This window comes from Clinocottus analis, unplaced genomic scaffold, assembly GCF_023055335.1.
Source record: "Clinocottus analis isolate CAN_PGR_092001 unplaced genomic scaffold, fCliAna1.0.p SCAF_32, whole genome shotgun sequence".
NCBI classification, from domain to species: Eukaryota; Metazoa; Chordata; class Actinopteri; order Perciformes; family Cottidae; genus Clinocottus; species Clinocottus analis.
The window spans coordinates 185,001-199,281 of record NW_027176065.1 but is presented as its reverse complement, the minus strand read 5'-3'; the positions used below and the strand labels follow the sequence as shown (position 1 = coordinate 199,281).

At 43.1% G+C, this 14,281-nt stretch overlaps 1 protein-coding gene across 6 annotated transcripts in view; it reads left to right on the top strand.

The window, feature by feature from the left end:
- Positions 1–14,281, top strand: part of slmapa (sarcolemma associated protein a) — a 48,500-nt gene that overhangs the window by 25,135 nt on the left and 9,084 nt on the right. For 4 of the 6 annotated variants that reach the window (XM_068595815.1, XM_068595819.1, XM_068595817.1 and 1 more), the window contains 17 exons: positions 1,047–1,083; positions 3,443–3,505; positions 3,877–3,972; positions 4,499–4,570; positions 4,674–4,814; positions 4,915–5,052; positions 5,366–5,534; positions 5,751–5,801; positions 9,076–9,141; positions 11,674–11,733; positions 11,850–11,945; positions 12,412–12,492; positions 13,052–13,111; positions 13,295–13,420; positions 13,527–13,601; positions 13,706–13,806; positions 14,273–14,281. The exon at positions 14,273–14,281 is cut by the window's right edge and continues 196 nt beyond it. In XM_068595815.1, the coding sequence (XP_068451916.1) occupies positions 1,047–1,083; positions 3,443–3,505; positions 3,877–3,972; positions 4,499–4,570; positions 4,674–4,814; positions 4,915–5,052; positions 5,366–5,534; positions 5,751–5,801; positions 9,076–9,141; positions 11,674–11,733; positions 11,850–11,945; positions 12,412–12,492; positions 13,052–13,111; positions 13,295–13,420; positions 13,527–13,601; positions 13,706–13,806; positions 14,273–14,281 (1,441 nt within the window). The remainder of the gene's footprint in view (positions 1–1,046; positions 1,084–3,442; positions 3,506–3,876; positions 3,973–4,498; positions 4,571–4,673; positions 4,815–4,914; positions 5,053–5,365; positions 5,535–5,750; positions 5,802–9,075; positions 9,142–11,673; positions 11,734–11,849; positions 11,946–12,411; positions 12,493–13,051; positions 13,112–13,294; positions 13,421–13,526; positions 13,602–13,705; positions 13,807–14,272) is intronic. The other 2 variants (XM_068595820.1, XM_068595821.1) reach the window with 2 other exon arrangements.

Sequence of the window (14,281 nt, the reverse complement as noted above, 5' to 3'; positions counted from 1 at the left end):
AGTCATGGAAATCCATGTGTCAAATATTATTGGCGTCACGGTTTGTTCTATCGTGTATATTGGGATCTTTTGTGAAATATAGTTAAATGGTTCTCGCCGTTTTACCCAAATGGAGATGATGAAAAAGAATAAAATACACACATAGTATGAATAGTCAGGTGGTCGACTGGTTTGCTCGGCTGCTTCCCGTCTACAAGTGTTCTTTTGTCGCCCCGGTGTGAGCGCACCACACTCGCATTGTGCGTTTTAACGAGCGCGTGGCGGCGGTTTGACCTCAGAGTTGTTTCAGGCGCTGCTTCTGTCTCCACCCCTCCTCTCGCTGCTCGGCCGCTACTCATTAACAGAGACTCGGCGTAGTTAACCTTCATCCCTGAACCTCTGGATTATCTTCAACTAAAACAAACCAGCGTGACCTCGTGTTGCTTTAAGATACACTACCCTGAATAAATACCTCCACTGATAGGGCGCGGAGGTCACGTTCATGCGGGGCAGAAACTAAATGCCGGATTAGTTTCACCTTAGCGTGACTCTGTGTTGGTTTACTGCACCCTTATTTGTTATGACAACTCCTAAATGTGTCTGTGATTCACTTTTTAAAAAAAAAAATTTTGCTTCAGACATGTGATGTAAAAAATGGCCGTTTTGATGAAAGATGTGATTTTAAACGTTGTGTAACGCTGACTCAAAGCGGCCTCACGCCGCTCTGCATGAGCGACCCGATATCAGACGATATCAATCCCTCGAGGCTCAGGGCTGCACAAAGGATGCAAAGAGAGAAAATAATCATTGCAAACCTTCGGAGATATTGAAAAGTCACGTGGAGAAAACGTTGAAAAAACGCGAAGAAAACGTGGAAAAAGCGCTGCTTTTTAATTGCATAGCAGCCACAAGTGTCAACAGACCTTCAAAAGCCCGCTTCTCTTTCTGTCTTCTTCCTCTTCTTCTTCTTTTTCCGTCGCTGTGGTTACTCCGTGTGTCCTCCCTCCTTGCTGTTTCTATGGTGACAACCATGTTTTCTCATCTTTCTCTCCCTCCTTCTCTTTCAGTGTCATCCAGGCTCCGTTACCGCTACCTGTAGACAAGGTAAGAACAGCCGCCGCCACCGTCGTGTCAAGCCGCTTTTGGGATTTTAAAGTGTGTGTGTTAGAGAGTGTGAGTGTGATTGGTAGTTTTCACACGCATAAGTATTCTTTGCACACACACACACACACACACACACACACACACAGAGTGGAGTAGTCAGCTGATGGAGGAAAAGGAATGCTGAGGTTGCTGCCAGAAGTCATTCATTTGCTCGAGGAAGCAAAGTTTCATTCGTTCCCACCGTTTCACTTCCCAGTGCTCTGTGTCTTTAAGACTATTTAAAGTGCAATCAAATATCTTTTAACAATAATACTTGTGGGTTTTAACGATGCATTACATTGATGGAATAATGCTCCACTTTGCCCTTTGTTGCTGTAAAACAGTAACATCAGAGTCACCCGTATGAAGGTAGAGTTGTGTCTTTTTTTACCCGAGCAAATGTCTTGTTTGTAAGTAAATTATCTCCAGATCTTTGCTCTCAATTCCAAAAATTGCTCCCCAAAAAAAAATCACTCTCCAAAAAAAAACTTTGCTCTCAAAACTAAAATTTGCTCCCCAAAAAAAAAAACTCAACTTGTAACTTTTTGGATTGAGAGCGCAGGTTTTTTGAGAGGAAATTTTTTTTCAGAGCGTTTTTTTTTTTTTTTTGGTATCTTTTTTAGTGGAAATTTTAGTTTTGAGAGCAAATTTTTTTTTTTTTTTTTTTTCCAGAGCAAATTTTTTTTTGGAGAGCGTTTTTTTTTAAACTTTTTTTTTTTGAGAGGAAATTGTTTTTGGAAGAGAGTTTTTTTTTATTTTTTTTTTTAGAGCAATTTTTTTTTTATTTGGGAGCAAATTTTAGTTTTAAGAGCCACATTTTTTTTTTTGGAGAGCGTTTTTTATTTTTTTTCTAATGTCAGTTAGCATGTTAGCTAGCTGCATGCAAACATACATGTACAAATATTAAAACACATTTAATTTTTTTTGCTATCTTAACATGTATTGTTGCCAGATTCTTTAAAACCTGCCTTTTCAAAAATCCACTATCATTTAGTGTACAAAAGAAGTATTTGTATTTGACGCGCTGTTGCACAGCCAGTCCAGCCAATCAGCATTCAGGTGTCGGCTTTCAGTGTAAAGATGACCTCATCGTAAAGATGGCCACACGGGACTAACCCGATCGTTGGCCCCCATTACCACATCCAGTCAAATCAATACACAACTACACTCTGCTGTTTCACATCAATCCTGCAACGCAACGCACGTACGCTGATGCGGCGCCAGGCCAAGTGTAGAAGTCCACGCTTCACTTTCACACACTGTCTGCAGCGCGTTAGCCGCCTGTTAGCTTTCTGTTAGCTGCCTGTTAGCTTTCTATTAGCTGCCTTTTAACTTTCTGCTACCCGCCTGTTAGCTTTCTATTAGCTGCCTGTTAGCTGCCTGTTAGCTTTCTGTTAGCTGCCCCACCCCGGTTTTGTGTTTCCCTGCAACAGTGAGAACAACAGCCTCAGTGTAACCTGTCTGAGGAATGTAGGCTGGAGTTGATAGTGTGTGTGTGTGTGTGTGACTGTGTATGTGTGTGTGTGTGACTGTGTGTGTCAGCGAGGAGTGGTGATTAGATTTGAACCACTTCTCCAACATAATTAAGTGTCTTTAAGCAAAATTCTTGCACCTCCTGGGTCTCAGAAACACACACACACACACGCACACTCTCACACGCGATGGAAAGAGCTGAGTCTGTGTTTTTTGGACAGGACTACATGTATCAGCGGCTTCATCCCATGTGGGTCATGATGCGTCTGCTTTCACTGCCATCGAGCTTTTAAGCACTAAAGTCACAGAGGAGGAAGCGTTCAACATGTCTGTGTGTTACGTCCAGGACATAGAGTCAGGGTTAGCGTAGCTTAGCATAGAGACTGGAAACGAGGGGGAAACTGGAGCAAGTTGAAAAGTCAGTCACTTTATCTGTGTGTCTCTCTGTGTGTGTCTGTGTGTTTCTGTCAGTCTGTCTGTGTGTGTGTGTCTGTGTGTGTGTCTCTGTCTGTGTGTGTCTCTGTCTATGTGTCTCTTTGTTTGTCTCTGCCTCTGTCTGTGTGTTTGTCTCTGTGTGTGTCTTTATGAATGTGTGTGTGTGTCTCTGTCTCTATGTATGTGTGTGTGTGTCTGTGTGTTTCTCTGTCTGCGTGTGTGTGTCTGTGTGTGTGTGTGTGTGTGTGTGTGTCTGTCTGTCTCTGTGTGTTTGTGTCTCTGTGTGTCTCTGTGTGTGTGATCTGTTTGTCCATGTTTAATTCAAACACTGAACTTAACTCTGACAACTGCGTGTGTGTTTGTGTGTGTGTGTGTGTGTGTGTGTGTGTGTGTGTGTGTGTTTTCTCTCTAGGTTGCAGCTAACACTCCCAGTATGTATTCTCAGGAACTGTTCCAGCTCTCCCAGTATTTACAGGTAACACACTGACCCCTGCTGGTCTCTCTGTGGCACCACACGCTGAAGAAGCAGTGAAAGTCTCTTCCTATAACAACATGAAACATAATAATGGAAACAGGAGAGCCTAGTTTTTATTTTGTATTCAATTCATATTTTATTCATGTACACTTATTATTCATGTATTTTACTTTTCTCTGTTTAACTGTTTTATATATTTCCTTTTGCCGCTGCTCTCTGGGGATCAATACGAGTAGATCACATGTAATATTTAAGATAAATAACTTTGTTCGCTTAACTGTAATAAATGAGCCTGCTCTGATTTCTGTATCACTTTTATGTGAGTCACTGATTCCTCTCTCTCTCTTTCTTTCTCTCTCTCTTTTTCCCAGGAGGCCTTGCACAGAGAGCAGATGTTGGAGCAGAAGCTCGCCACTCTGCAGCGTCTGCTAGCCAACACGCAGGAGGCCTCAGAGAGCAGCTGGCAGGTAGCGAATAAAAACCCTCGACGTCACCAATTCCAGCATTTGTCCCGCCTCCTGACTTTCCACTTTTTCACGTTTTTGGTTTATTCATCTGTTCAGTTTACCTGATGCAACCGGAAATGACACGTTGCAACGCTAAAAATCAGAGTTAGGGTTAGAAATCAAACTGTGGATTCAGTTTTCTGGGTTTAAAGAGTGTCGATGGGCCTCACGTCACTGTGAAATATGACGAGAATGCGAGACGATGGACAAAAACTGACTTCTCGTATTTTTCTGTGAAGGACTAATTGTGTTTAACTTCGTAACGCTAACCTTAAGCAGCTTTTTATAATTTCTCTTAAAGTTACATTTTCTGTAACGATGTATTTGTGTAAAAAATAACTGAACCATCGCTTGATGTTATTTTGGTCCTGCACACCGCGTAGGAGCTTTCCCCATCGTCCCTGTTTATCTCTTGGATATGAAACGATGTGTGTGTGTGTGTGTGTGTGTGTGTGTGTGTGTGTGTGTGTGTGTGTGTCCTCGCCAGGCTCTGATTGATGAAGACCGGCTGCTCTCCAGACTGGAGGTGATGGGCAGTCAGCTGCAGGCTCACTCGAAGGTAACGACGCATCACGTGACCTCCTGCGATAACTGGGATCAAACTTTTTCATCCACTTTTATTTTTTTTAAAAAACCCCCGATGAACCTCTCTTCTCCGACAGTCCCAGACGGAGGAAGGGATCCGTAAGGAACTCCTGGCGCTGCAGGAGGACAAACACAACTACGAGACGACGGCCAAGGAGTCTCTGAGGAGAGTCCTGCAGGAGAAGATCGAGGTGGTGCGCAAGCTGTCGGAGGTGGAGGTAAGACTCAGACGTTCAGACCGGTCATGTCGAGGCTCATTATCACAAAGGGTGGGGGGGCTCGGGGTTTTTCTTCATGTTTGTTTGTTTATTTTCGCAGCGCTCGCTCAGCAACACGGAGGACGAGTGCACCCACCTGAAGGAGATGTCCGAGAGGGGCCAGGAGGAGCTGAGGGAGCTCGCCAACAAGTACAACGCCGCCGTCAACGAGATCAAAGAGCTCACCGACAAGATCAAGGTCATTAGGACGCTCAATAATGACTAAATGATGTGATAGTAAATGGTAAAACAACTCTAGTTTAATTAACTATCAATGTTCCATTTATTAAAGATGGTTATTACAAAGTGTAAACAAATAATTGATTTATTACTGTGAATTTGTTTGAAGTAAAATATGTTTAATTCCCTTTTTGCACATGATTTTATTATATTTTAAAATATTTTTCACGTTACTTCTCTCTCTCTGTCTACCTGTTATCTTTTTCTCCTTTTTCCTTCCTTCCTTCCTTCTCTCTCTCCCTCCTCCTTCCTTCCTCCTTCCTCCTCTCCAGGCGGCGGAGGAGCGGCAGGAGGAGCTGACCCAGCGGGGCGCGACGGAGAAGAGGGAGTTGGAGCTGCGGATCGAGGAGATGGAGGAGAAGGAGCAGGTTCTCCAGGCTCGCATCGAAGCTCTGCAGGCCGACAACGACTTCACCAACGAGAGGCTCGCCGCCCTGCAGGGTACACACACACACACACACACACACACACACACACACACACACACACTAACATTTAACAAGCTGGCACACTGCAAACCAATCATGATTCTAACGCAAAGAGTTGCCGGTGAGCGGGTCAGAACGCGCCTTTGACCAAATCATGGGGCTCCGCTGGGACTTCCTGTCAATCAACGCTTCTCTCTTCTTCTTCTGCTGTTGTTGTTGTTGTTTCCAGTGCGGTTAGAACAGCTGCAAGAGAAAAGCATAAAGGAAAACAACAGCCTGGGTGAGTGCACGCATGTTCAGGTCTGCTTCCGGGACTCGCCTCGTCAGCCCCGCCGGCCGCCTCTCTCTCTTTCTCGCCGCTAACTCCACTTCCTCATCCTGCACTAATGATGCATGACGAGATCCCGCATGACGAGATTCTGCATGGCGTCCATGCGACTTCCTGTTGCCCGCCGTTCTTTCCGTTCATCCGTCTCTCTGTTGTCTGTCACGGTGGAGGTCTTGGCTCTTCTTTTTCTTCTTCTGTTTCGGTCTCTTGGCTCCGCCCCTCTCGCGTCCTCCGTGACGTTTGAGTCGACATGTGAACGTAAACCCTCGGGACGTTTTAGAGCTTTTCAGGGAGACTCGGCTGTCCCTTTGTCCAGATTTACATTCAGAAAACTCAACAAAGGTGACAGTTTATGGTTTGTTGCTGGTAATAACTCATCAGTCCGCCCTAAATACACACATTAAAATGTTAAAAACACAACGAATAACTGTTGGAATCAACTTTATTCGCACACATGCACAGGTTTGTCTTGGAGCAGGTGTCAAAACCATAAAATAATATTCTAAATATATATTCGAGCCCACCAATAGTGGCTTTTCCAGGTTGATTCGCACCTTGTAAAATAGTCAAATAAATGTCTAATAATATTTGTCATTATTTATGTGAATGAATCACAACCAGAGTCTCAAAAGTTTTGTTTAAGGCGGAATGAGAAGGACTTTTGTCTGTTTTTGGTTTGTAAATGCAACATATTCAAAGTTTCGGCCGCTCAACGAGGGTCAACGTCTGATTTTTAAACAAATAAACAAATAAACAAATCAGGGCGTGTGTTCTCGGGGACGCGGTGGCGCTCGTGTCGAACCTGAGGGTTTCTGGGTTGTTTTTGGTGGTTTACCTGGTTACCAAAACTGTCCACTGCTTGGGTTTTGTTGTCTTCTTCTTTGGTGGAAAACGAGCTTCTGGTCACTGATTGACTTCTTGGGGACTGAATGAGGAACACGGCCTCACTGCTCACTCTTCCTCCAGAGACACTTTTGTAAAAGGAAGCCGCCTCCTCCTGCTGTGATCATGTGTGGGGCTGGAATACGTGTGTGTGTGTGTGTGTGTGTGTGTGTGTGTGTGTGTGTGTGTGTGTGTGTGTGTGTGTGTGTGTGTGTGTGTGTGTGTGTGTGTGTGTGTGTGTGTGTGTGTGTGTGTGTGTGTGTGTGTGTGTGTGTACACATACACATACACATACATATCTGATCTGGTCACATGACAGATGTCGACATTGTCTCCCACGGACCGGTAGACGAGCCTGTCGAGGACAAACAGAGCCCGCACGCACCCGAGAGCGAGGAGGAAGACGGGGAGGATGAGGATACAGACACCGATGACGGTGCTATTGGTGGAGATGCGGATGGAGAGCTGGAATGTATGAGACCGAATTCATTCATTAGCACTAACGTTCTCATGCTGAATACTGCTCCAAAGCTAGACTTCATTTTGGCGGGAAAAACGGGCATTTCCATTTGAAAATATTTAAAAATATTTCACACCGGCGTCACTAAAACGACCTCTGGTGACCCCTGGGGGTTAATCGCAGCCGGATGAAACTTTACGACCAATGAAACCAACGACGTAGGAGGACATTCAGGCGGGATGAAGAGCTTTTTTTCTAGATTTATTGATTTCTAGATGGAGGGTTCTGAACCCAAGTGCTCGCCGTCCACTCATCATAACATGCAAGACCAGAAGACTTCAACACATTTAAAAAGTTTTAAATCACAGCGTGGCTTAAAAAGAACCGTCTTGAGTTCCTTTCAAGTCTTTAAATGTCTTATTGTGGCATTTCAGAGGAATTTCTTTTAATTATTAAGTGGTAAAATAAATAGTTAAACTGAGAGGCGTCATCTTAAGGGAATAGCGGTCATTTATATTTAAATATATATATATATATATATATTTTTATTTATATATTTTTTAAATATATATATATATATTTATGTACATAAATATATATATATATTTGTTTTATTTATATATATATATATATATATATATATATATATATATATATATATATATATATATATATATATATATATATATATATTGAGGTTTTGACAAGATTCAGGAATAAAATAGGAATATCTGAGACAGTTGTGTGGGACAGTTGTGTGCGTTCGCACTGGTGTCGCAGCATCGAGGATACCGGCCCGCCTCTCCTCAGGCCGGCACTCTCTCCCGGCAGGTCTTTAAAACACCTGGAGGTAAGCCTCCACGTCGTCCTCGGCCGTCCGCTCGGTGAGCACTTCACCGGGCGCTGTCGGCCTCTCGGGTCGTCGTTGCGTCTTGCGGCGCTCTCGGGCTCTGGGCCCGCTGAGCTCGGTTCTGTACCAGCTGGGCGAGTGCGTTCTCCATCGCACTGCGTTCCTCCCTCTTCGAGTGCCTATTTTATCCTGAATCCTCTAGCGACGGATTCACGCTGGATTCCACATGTTGAGCTGGAGACCGTCCGTCCGTCCACTGCGTTGTTGTTCTGTGTGTGAAGCGTCTTTGTGTTCGTGTCGTTCTCGATAGTCCTGTCATGCTTCCTCCACTCGCTCGTTTCTGTCTCTTCTCTTCCTCATCGCTTCTGTCTTCGGCTCTTTTCTGCCGCATCTCGTCCTCTTTGAATACGGAGTTGGGTGTCGAAAGGAACCACATTCATTTCCTTCTGCTCATCGATTCCAGAAAGTAAAGTCGCTTTTAAAGAGAGAACATATAAACCAAACGGAGTCCTGAAACTACGGAAGCCCAGAGAGGCAAAATGAAAGAAAAACTGGTGCTTCTTGTCTGGAACGTTTGTGTATACAAATATATATTTAATATACATATATTTTGTGTTCGCAAGTTAAGTATGTTGAAGCTCACTTTGAGGAAACATATCATGTTTTTAGTCTACTATAGAGCAACAGATCATGCAGTAATGGAGCCTCTTGTGGCTGAAATGAGTATTACAACAACACAAATTAGGTTTTTTTCACCTGTTAGTAACAAACAGAGGAAAGAAAACAAATCACCAGATTTCTTTAAACAGTAAAACATTGTCTCCAAGGCTTCCTTGGAGGTTTTAAAGTCATTTTAACAAGCTTCTAAATCATCTAAATCCAAATACTTAGCCTTATTTTTGCATTCCTGACTGAAAAAGACTTTGTTTCGTGGCTCCGATGAGCAGAATCGATGGATTCCTGAATGTAAAAACACACCCAGCTCCTCTCCTGGTGGTGAGCGTAGTAACGCCGGCGCTCTGTGTTTCTATCAGACAACTGTCACATTCACAACAGCGGAGGAGACTCGACTAGAATCCAACAGTTGATTGAGTGTCCGCGTGAGTACAATCACACATTCCTGACACACACACACACACACACACACACACACACACACACACAAACACACGAAAGCACAGACTCCCATCGCTGCTTGGAAAAAGACAGGAAAAAAAGTATTTTGCGTCAAAATTAGAAAACGGTAAGTTGATTTTTTTTTTTACTTCTAAGATCCATATTTTTATCTCAACGTTTGCTCGTGAGCTATTAAAGCTACGTGTTTAGCTCACTGCAGCTTACACACAGAATATTAAAGCATTTTTCATCTCTCATGGTTCACCATCAGGTGACAGTTTCAGCAACGACGACTCTTAATTCAGAAAGTTTGAGAAGATAAAATTTAAGATTTTCTTCAAATGTCGGGACACAAAAATCTCTTAATTAAGATTACATGTCACTTACATGATCTGCTGCTCGCTCTTTGTACGTTACATGAAGCTCCTCTTGGTCTGAGCAGCTCCTGGATCAGTTTTTAAGTGCCGCTGGGTTTCCTCTGGTCTCTCTTTCTGCTGTTCCTCTGGTCTCTTTACTGTCTTCCTCTTCCTCTGGTCTCTCTTTCTGTCTTCCTCTTCCTCTGGTCTCTCTTTCTGCTCTTCCTCTGGTCTCTCTTTCTACTCTTCCTCTGGTCTCTCTTTCTGCTCTTCCTCTTCCTCTGGTCTCTCTTTTTGTCTTCCTCTTCCTCTGGTCTCTCTTTCTGTCTTCCTCTTCCTCTGGTCTCTCTTTCTGTCTTCCTCTTCCTCTGGTCTCTCTTTCTACTCTTCCTCTGGTCTCTCTTTCTGTCTTCCTCTTCCTCTGGTCTCTCTTTCTGCGCTTCCTCTTCCTCTGGTCTCTCTTTCTGTCTTCCTCTTCCTCTGGTCTCTCTTTCTGTCTTCCTCTTCCTCTGGTCTCTCTTTCTACTCTTCCTCTGGTCTCTCTTTCTACTCTTCCTCTGGTCTCTCTTTCTACTCTTCCTCTGGTCTCTCTTTCTGCTCTTCCTCTTCCTCTGGTCTCTCTTTCTGCTCTTCCTCTTCCTCCCGTCGCTCTGAGGGAAATAGTTCAGCAGCTTTTATCCTCACTTTAAATACCTGAACGGGTTCAAAGTCCAGGTTGTGGAAACCTTTTCTAAAGTACTTTTATACACATTTTTTAAAATATGTACATTTTTTAAAATATGTAATGTACTTTTGTACACATGTTAAAGTACTTTAACATGTTAAAGTACTTTAACATGTTAAAGTACTTTTATACACATTTTTGAGTATGTTCAAGTACTTTAATACACATTTTTAAGTACTTTAATACACATTTTTAAGTACTTTTATACACACGTTTAAGTACGTTTAGGTACTTTTGTACACATGTTTAAGTATGTTCAAGTACTTTTATACACATGTTTAAGTACTTTTATACACATTTTTGAGTACGTTCAAATACTTTTATACACATTTTTAAGTACGTTTATACACACGTTTAAGTACGTTTAGGTACTTTTATACACATATTTAAGTATGTTCAAGTACTTTTATACACATGTTTAAGTACTTTTATACACACATTTAAGTATGTTGAGGTACTTTTATACACATGTTTAAGTACTTTTATACACATTTTAGTCCATCTGTATATTTAATATTCTTCTTACTGTTAATTTTGTTTACTTCTGTTTATTTATATTACTTGATTTTTATACTTTTTTATGATTTATTACTTGTGAGCGGTGCTGCTGTAATCCTGTAATTTCCCCATTGAGGGACTATTGAAGGATTATTTTATCTTGGCTTCATCTCATGGAGATGCACCGCAATCAGTCAAGTTGTGGATGTTTGAGGTTTGTTGAGGGAGCTGCTGGTGTGTGTGTGTGTGTGTGTGTGTGTGTGTGTGTGTGTGTGTGTGTGTTAAATGTTTTTATTGCAGATGAAAAGACATCTAGGATCAGTTTTAACTTGGTTTTATAACACTTGTCCTTCGTTTTCAACAAGATTTTAACGACTTTAGTTCAACGCTTGATATTTATTTATTATCCTGGACTTATTTTTACTTTACAAATGTGTCCTTTTAGATAGAGTATAGTTGTGTTGCTCATGTACACAATGAAGTGTATAGTTGTGTTGTTGATACACAAGAAAGACGCCAGAGAGGCGGCGATTCCCACTTTAATCCGGATCATTCAATGTCTCACGGTGAAGCCTCTGAGTTTCTACACAACCGTTGTGTCCTTCAGTCGGTACCACAAACTGATGTATTCTGTGTACTTCTCCTTCGTGACCTCTGCAGCTTGACGTTGTTTACATTTATAACACAACAACATCTCGGCCAACGTGTCGCAGGATGCTTTCAGGCGCATAAAGTCTCTGAAGCGATGAGCACCGCCTCCTTCAGACGCCTCCAGTTGAACGACTGTTTGCTGGTTGCTGTGTTCAGTTGGACGTTTTCAGAGTTCGGCACATGCCTGCATGATGGATCGAAGTCCAAATCGTTTTAATACACATCTTCTATAACTAATTTAAAGTGTCTTTACTCAGCGGCTCTCTTGTTTCGTTCCCTCCCTGCAGCGGTCAAACAGCTGAAGGAAACCGTGAGTTCTTCCATCCACAAATTGGCCAATTTCGCAGGTAAGAGCTCAACTGAACCTGAAGGAACCGACGAGAAAACATTACACTATTAACGTCTGTGAAACAAAATCAAGCCCCCGTGTTTATGTGTGTGTGTCTGTGTGTGTGTTTTGTAGAAGTGATGGACGCCAACCTACAGAACCACCAGCTCGCAGACGACGAAGAGGAAGAAGAAGAAGACGACATCTTGGCCAGCCCTGATCGACTCAAAGGTAGAACACACACAGACACACACACACACACACACACACACACACACACACACACACACAGGTTGTCATTGTGCGATGCGTTCAGGGGCAAACTGAAGCTGACGACTTTTTTTCTTTTCTTTTTTTTGTGAGTCTCAGCACTATATGAGGCGCCATGACGCACAATACAATGCTCTGAACTGCTGCTTTTGTTGTTTCTGAATCACCACACAAACGCTGCAGCGCCTCACAGACACACACAGACACACACACGCACACACTGATGCAGTGTGTGATTTTTGTGCTCAGATGCGCAAACTTGTGGGAACCTATTTATTATTTGTTCTATGCCTTTTCTGTTTTGGTGTCACTCTGTTCTCTGTTGGATAACCAACCTGTGTGTGTGTGTGTCCGTCCTTGTGTGTGTGTGTGTGTGTGTGTGTGTCCGTCTTTGTGTGTGTGTGTGTGTGTGTGTGTGTGTCCACAGGCAATACGATGGACGCCAAAGAGTCAGACATGTCCGACACTCTGAGTCCCAGCAAAGATCGCAGCAGCGACGACACGTCAGGTCAGTGTACACACTCACTCACACACACACACACAGACACACACAGTGATTCACGTTGGAGGCAGAAGGTTTCTCTCAGGTTTGAGCTCTTTTGTTTTCGGATGTCAACATTTTTAAACAGTTAATGTCTGATCTCTGTCGCCGTTTCCTTTGGAGCAAAACGTCTGTCGTGAATTCATCTTGGAATAAGTTAATTTTAATAATAAATTTAGATTTATTTTCTAACATTGTTATTGATCATTCAGAGTAGTACATGCGACACTGGCTGACATTAAAACACTTGAATTTCTTTGTCAAGTTTATATATATATTATTATTTTAACCGAAAGACATGAGTGATTTTTTTCCTAGATCATTTTAAATACAATTAAAAAAAATAAAAAAAGATAGTTCTTTATTAGTAACAAGTAATAATAAATAAACAGTGAAACTGTAAAAAATCCAAAATCCGAATAAAAAGTATTTAAAATGTATTTACATTGCTGCAGTTAAAGTGATTGCAGTGTTTTTTAGTTGCCATTAGAAACACAGCATGAATGTGTTTGTGTGTGTGTTTCAGACGGCAACATGGACGACCAGGAGCTGAATGAACCTCAGAACAGAGTAGCTTTGCTCAAAGGTACCACGGCAGCTCATCTCTGCTTCAACAAACACGAGTGTGTCATGCAGTGATCCGTCCACCAGGGGGAGCTCTGCAGCTGCTGTTTGCTGCAAGTCCTCTCTTTGGTGAAGGAACTGTATACATTTTTAATTACTCTGTCTATCTGTGTGTGTGTGTGTGTGTGTGTGTGTGTGTGTGTAGATGAGCTGCATCGGGCCGGTCTAGAGCCTGGAGACACGGAGCAGGTCATCCACCACCTCCACCGGGAGCTTCTGGACGCCCAGGAACTAGCCAACACCGGCAAGCAGAGGTGTCTGGAGCTGCAAGGTAACGCAGATTTATTCAGAATGATGTTACTGTTACTGTTCGTCACATGACATGGATGGTAACCACATGACTGTGTGTGTGTGTGTGTGTGCGTGTCTGTGTGTAGCGCTGCTGGAGGAGGAGAGGAGGAGTAACTCTCAGCAGACTGAAGAGTCGACCAAACAGATCCAGTACCTGCAGAGTAAGTGAATACACATACATATATACACACACACACACACACACACACACCTGAAAACATGATCACCTGACCTTCTCTTTGTGTGTGTGTGTGTGTGTGTGTAGCTCAGCTTGGGAAGCTGCAGGCCGACATGGAGGCATTGAGGGAGCAGAGGGAGAGCACCATCTGCACCACCAGAGAGGAGCTCTACTGCGCCCAGGAGGAGGTACCACTCCATGCCGTTTCCACTTCTGCCTTTCACCCTCTGACTTCTCCTCCCGGCACCCTCGTTATGACCTCTTTGACCTCTGCCTGAGAGGACTTCAATACAGCATGATGTCCATTCAGTAAATTATGCTCATTTAGAGTCAAACAGACCAGTAAGCAGGGGACGCTTTAGGGGCGGGGCTACAAGGTGATTGACAGGTCGCTATCATCTCCGCTCACTAGTTGCCAAAAATAAAATGGCGACGACCTAAATGATGAACTCAAGGCGTCAAAGCAGTCGTCCATAAACCGAGTGATGTTACTGCGTCCACTTATTTACAGGCTGTGATTTCCTCTGACTCCTTTGACTCCTTACTTCCTTGTCTCCTACTGACTCGCTCTGCTTCTCCTAATCCCTCACAGCTGTCTCTCCTCTGACTCCTTTATGTGTTTGTCTTCCCCCCGACTCCTTTCTCTGCCGTCAGATCCTCGTC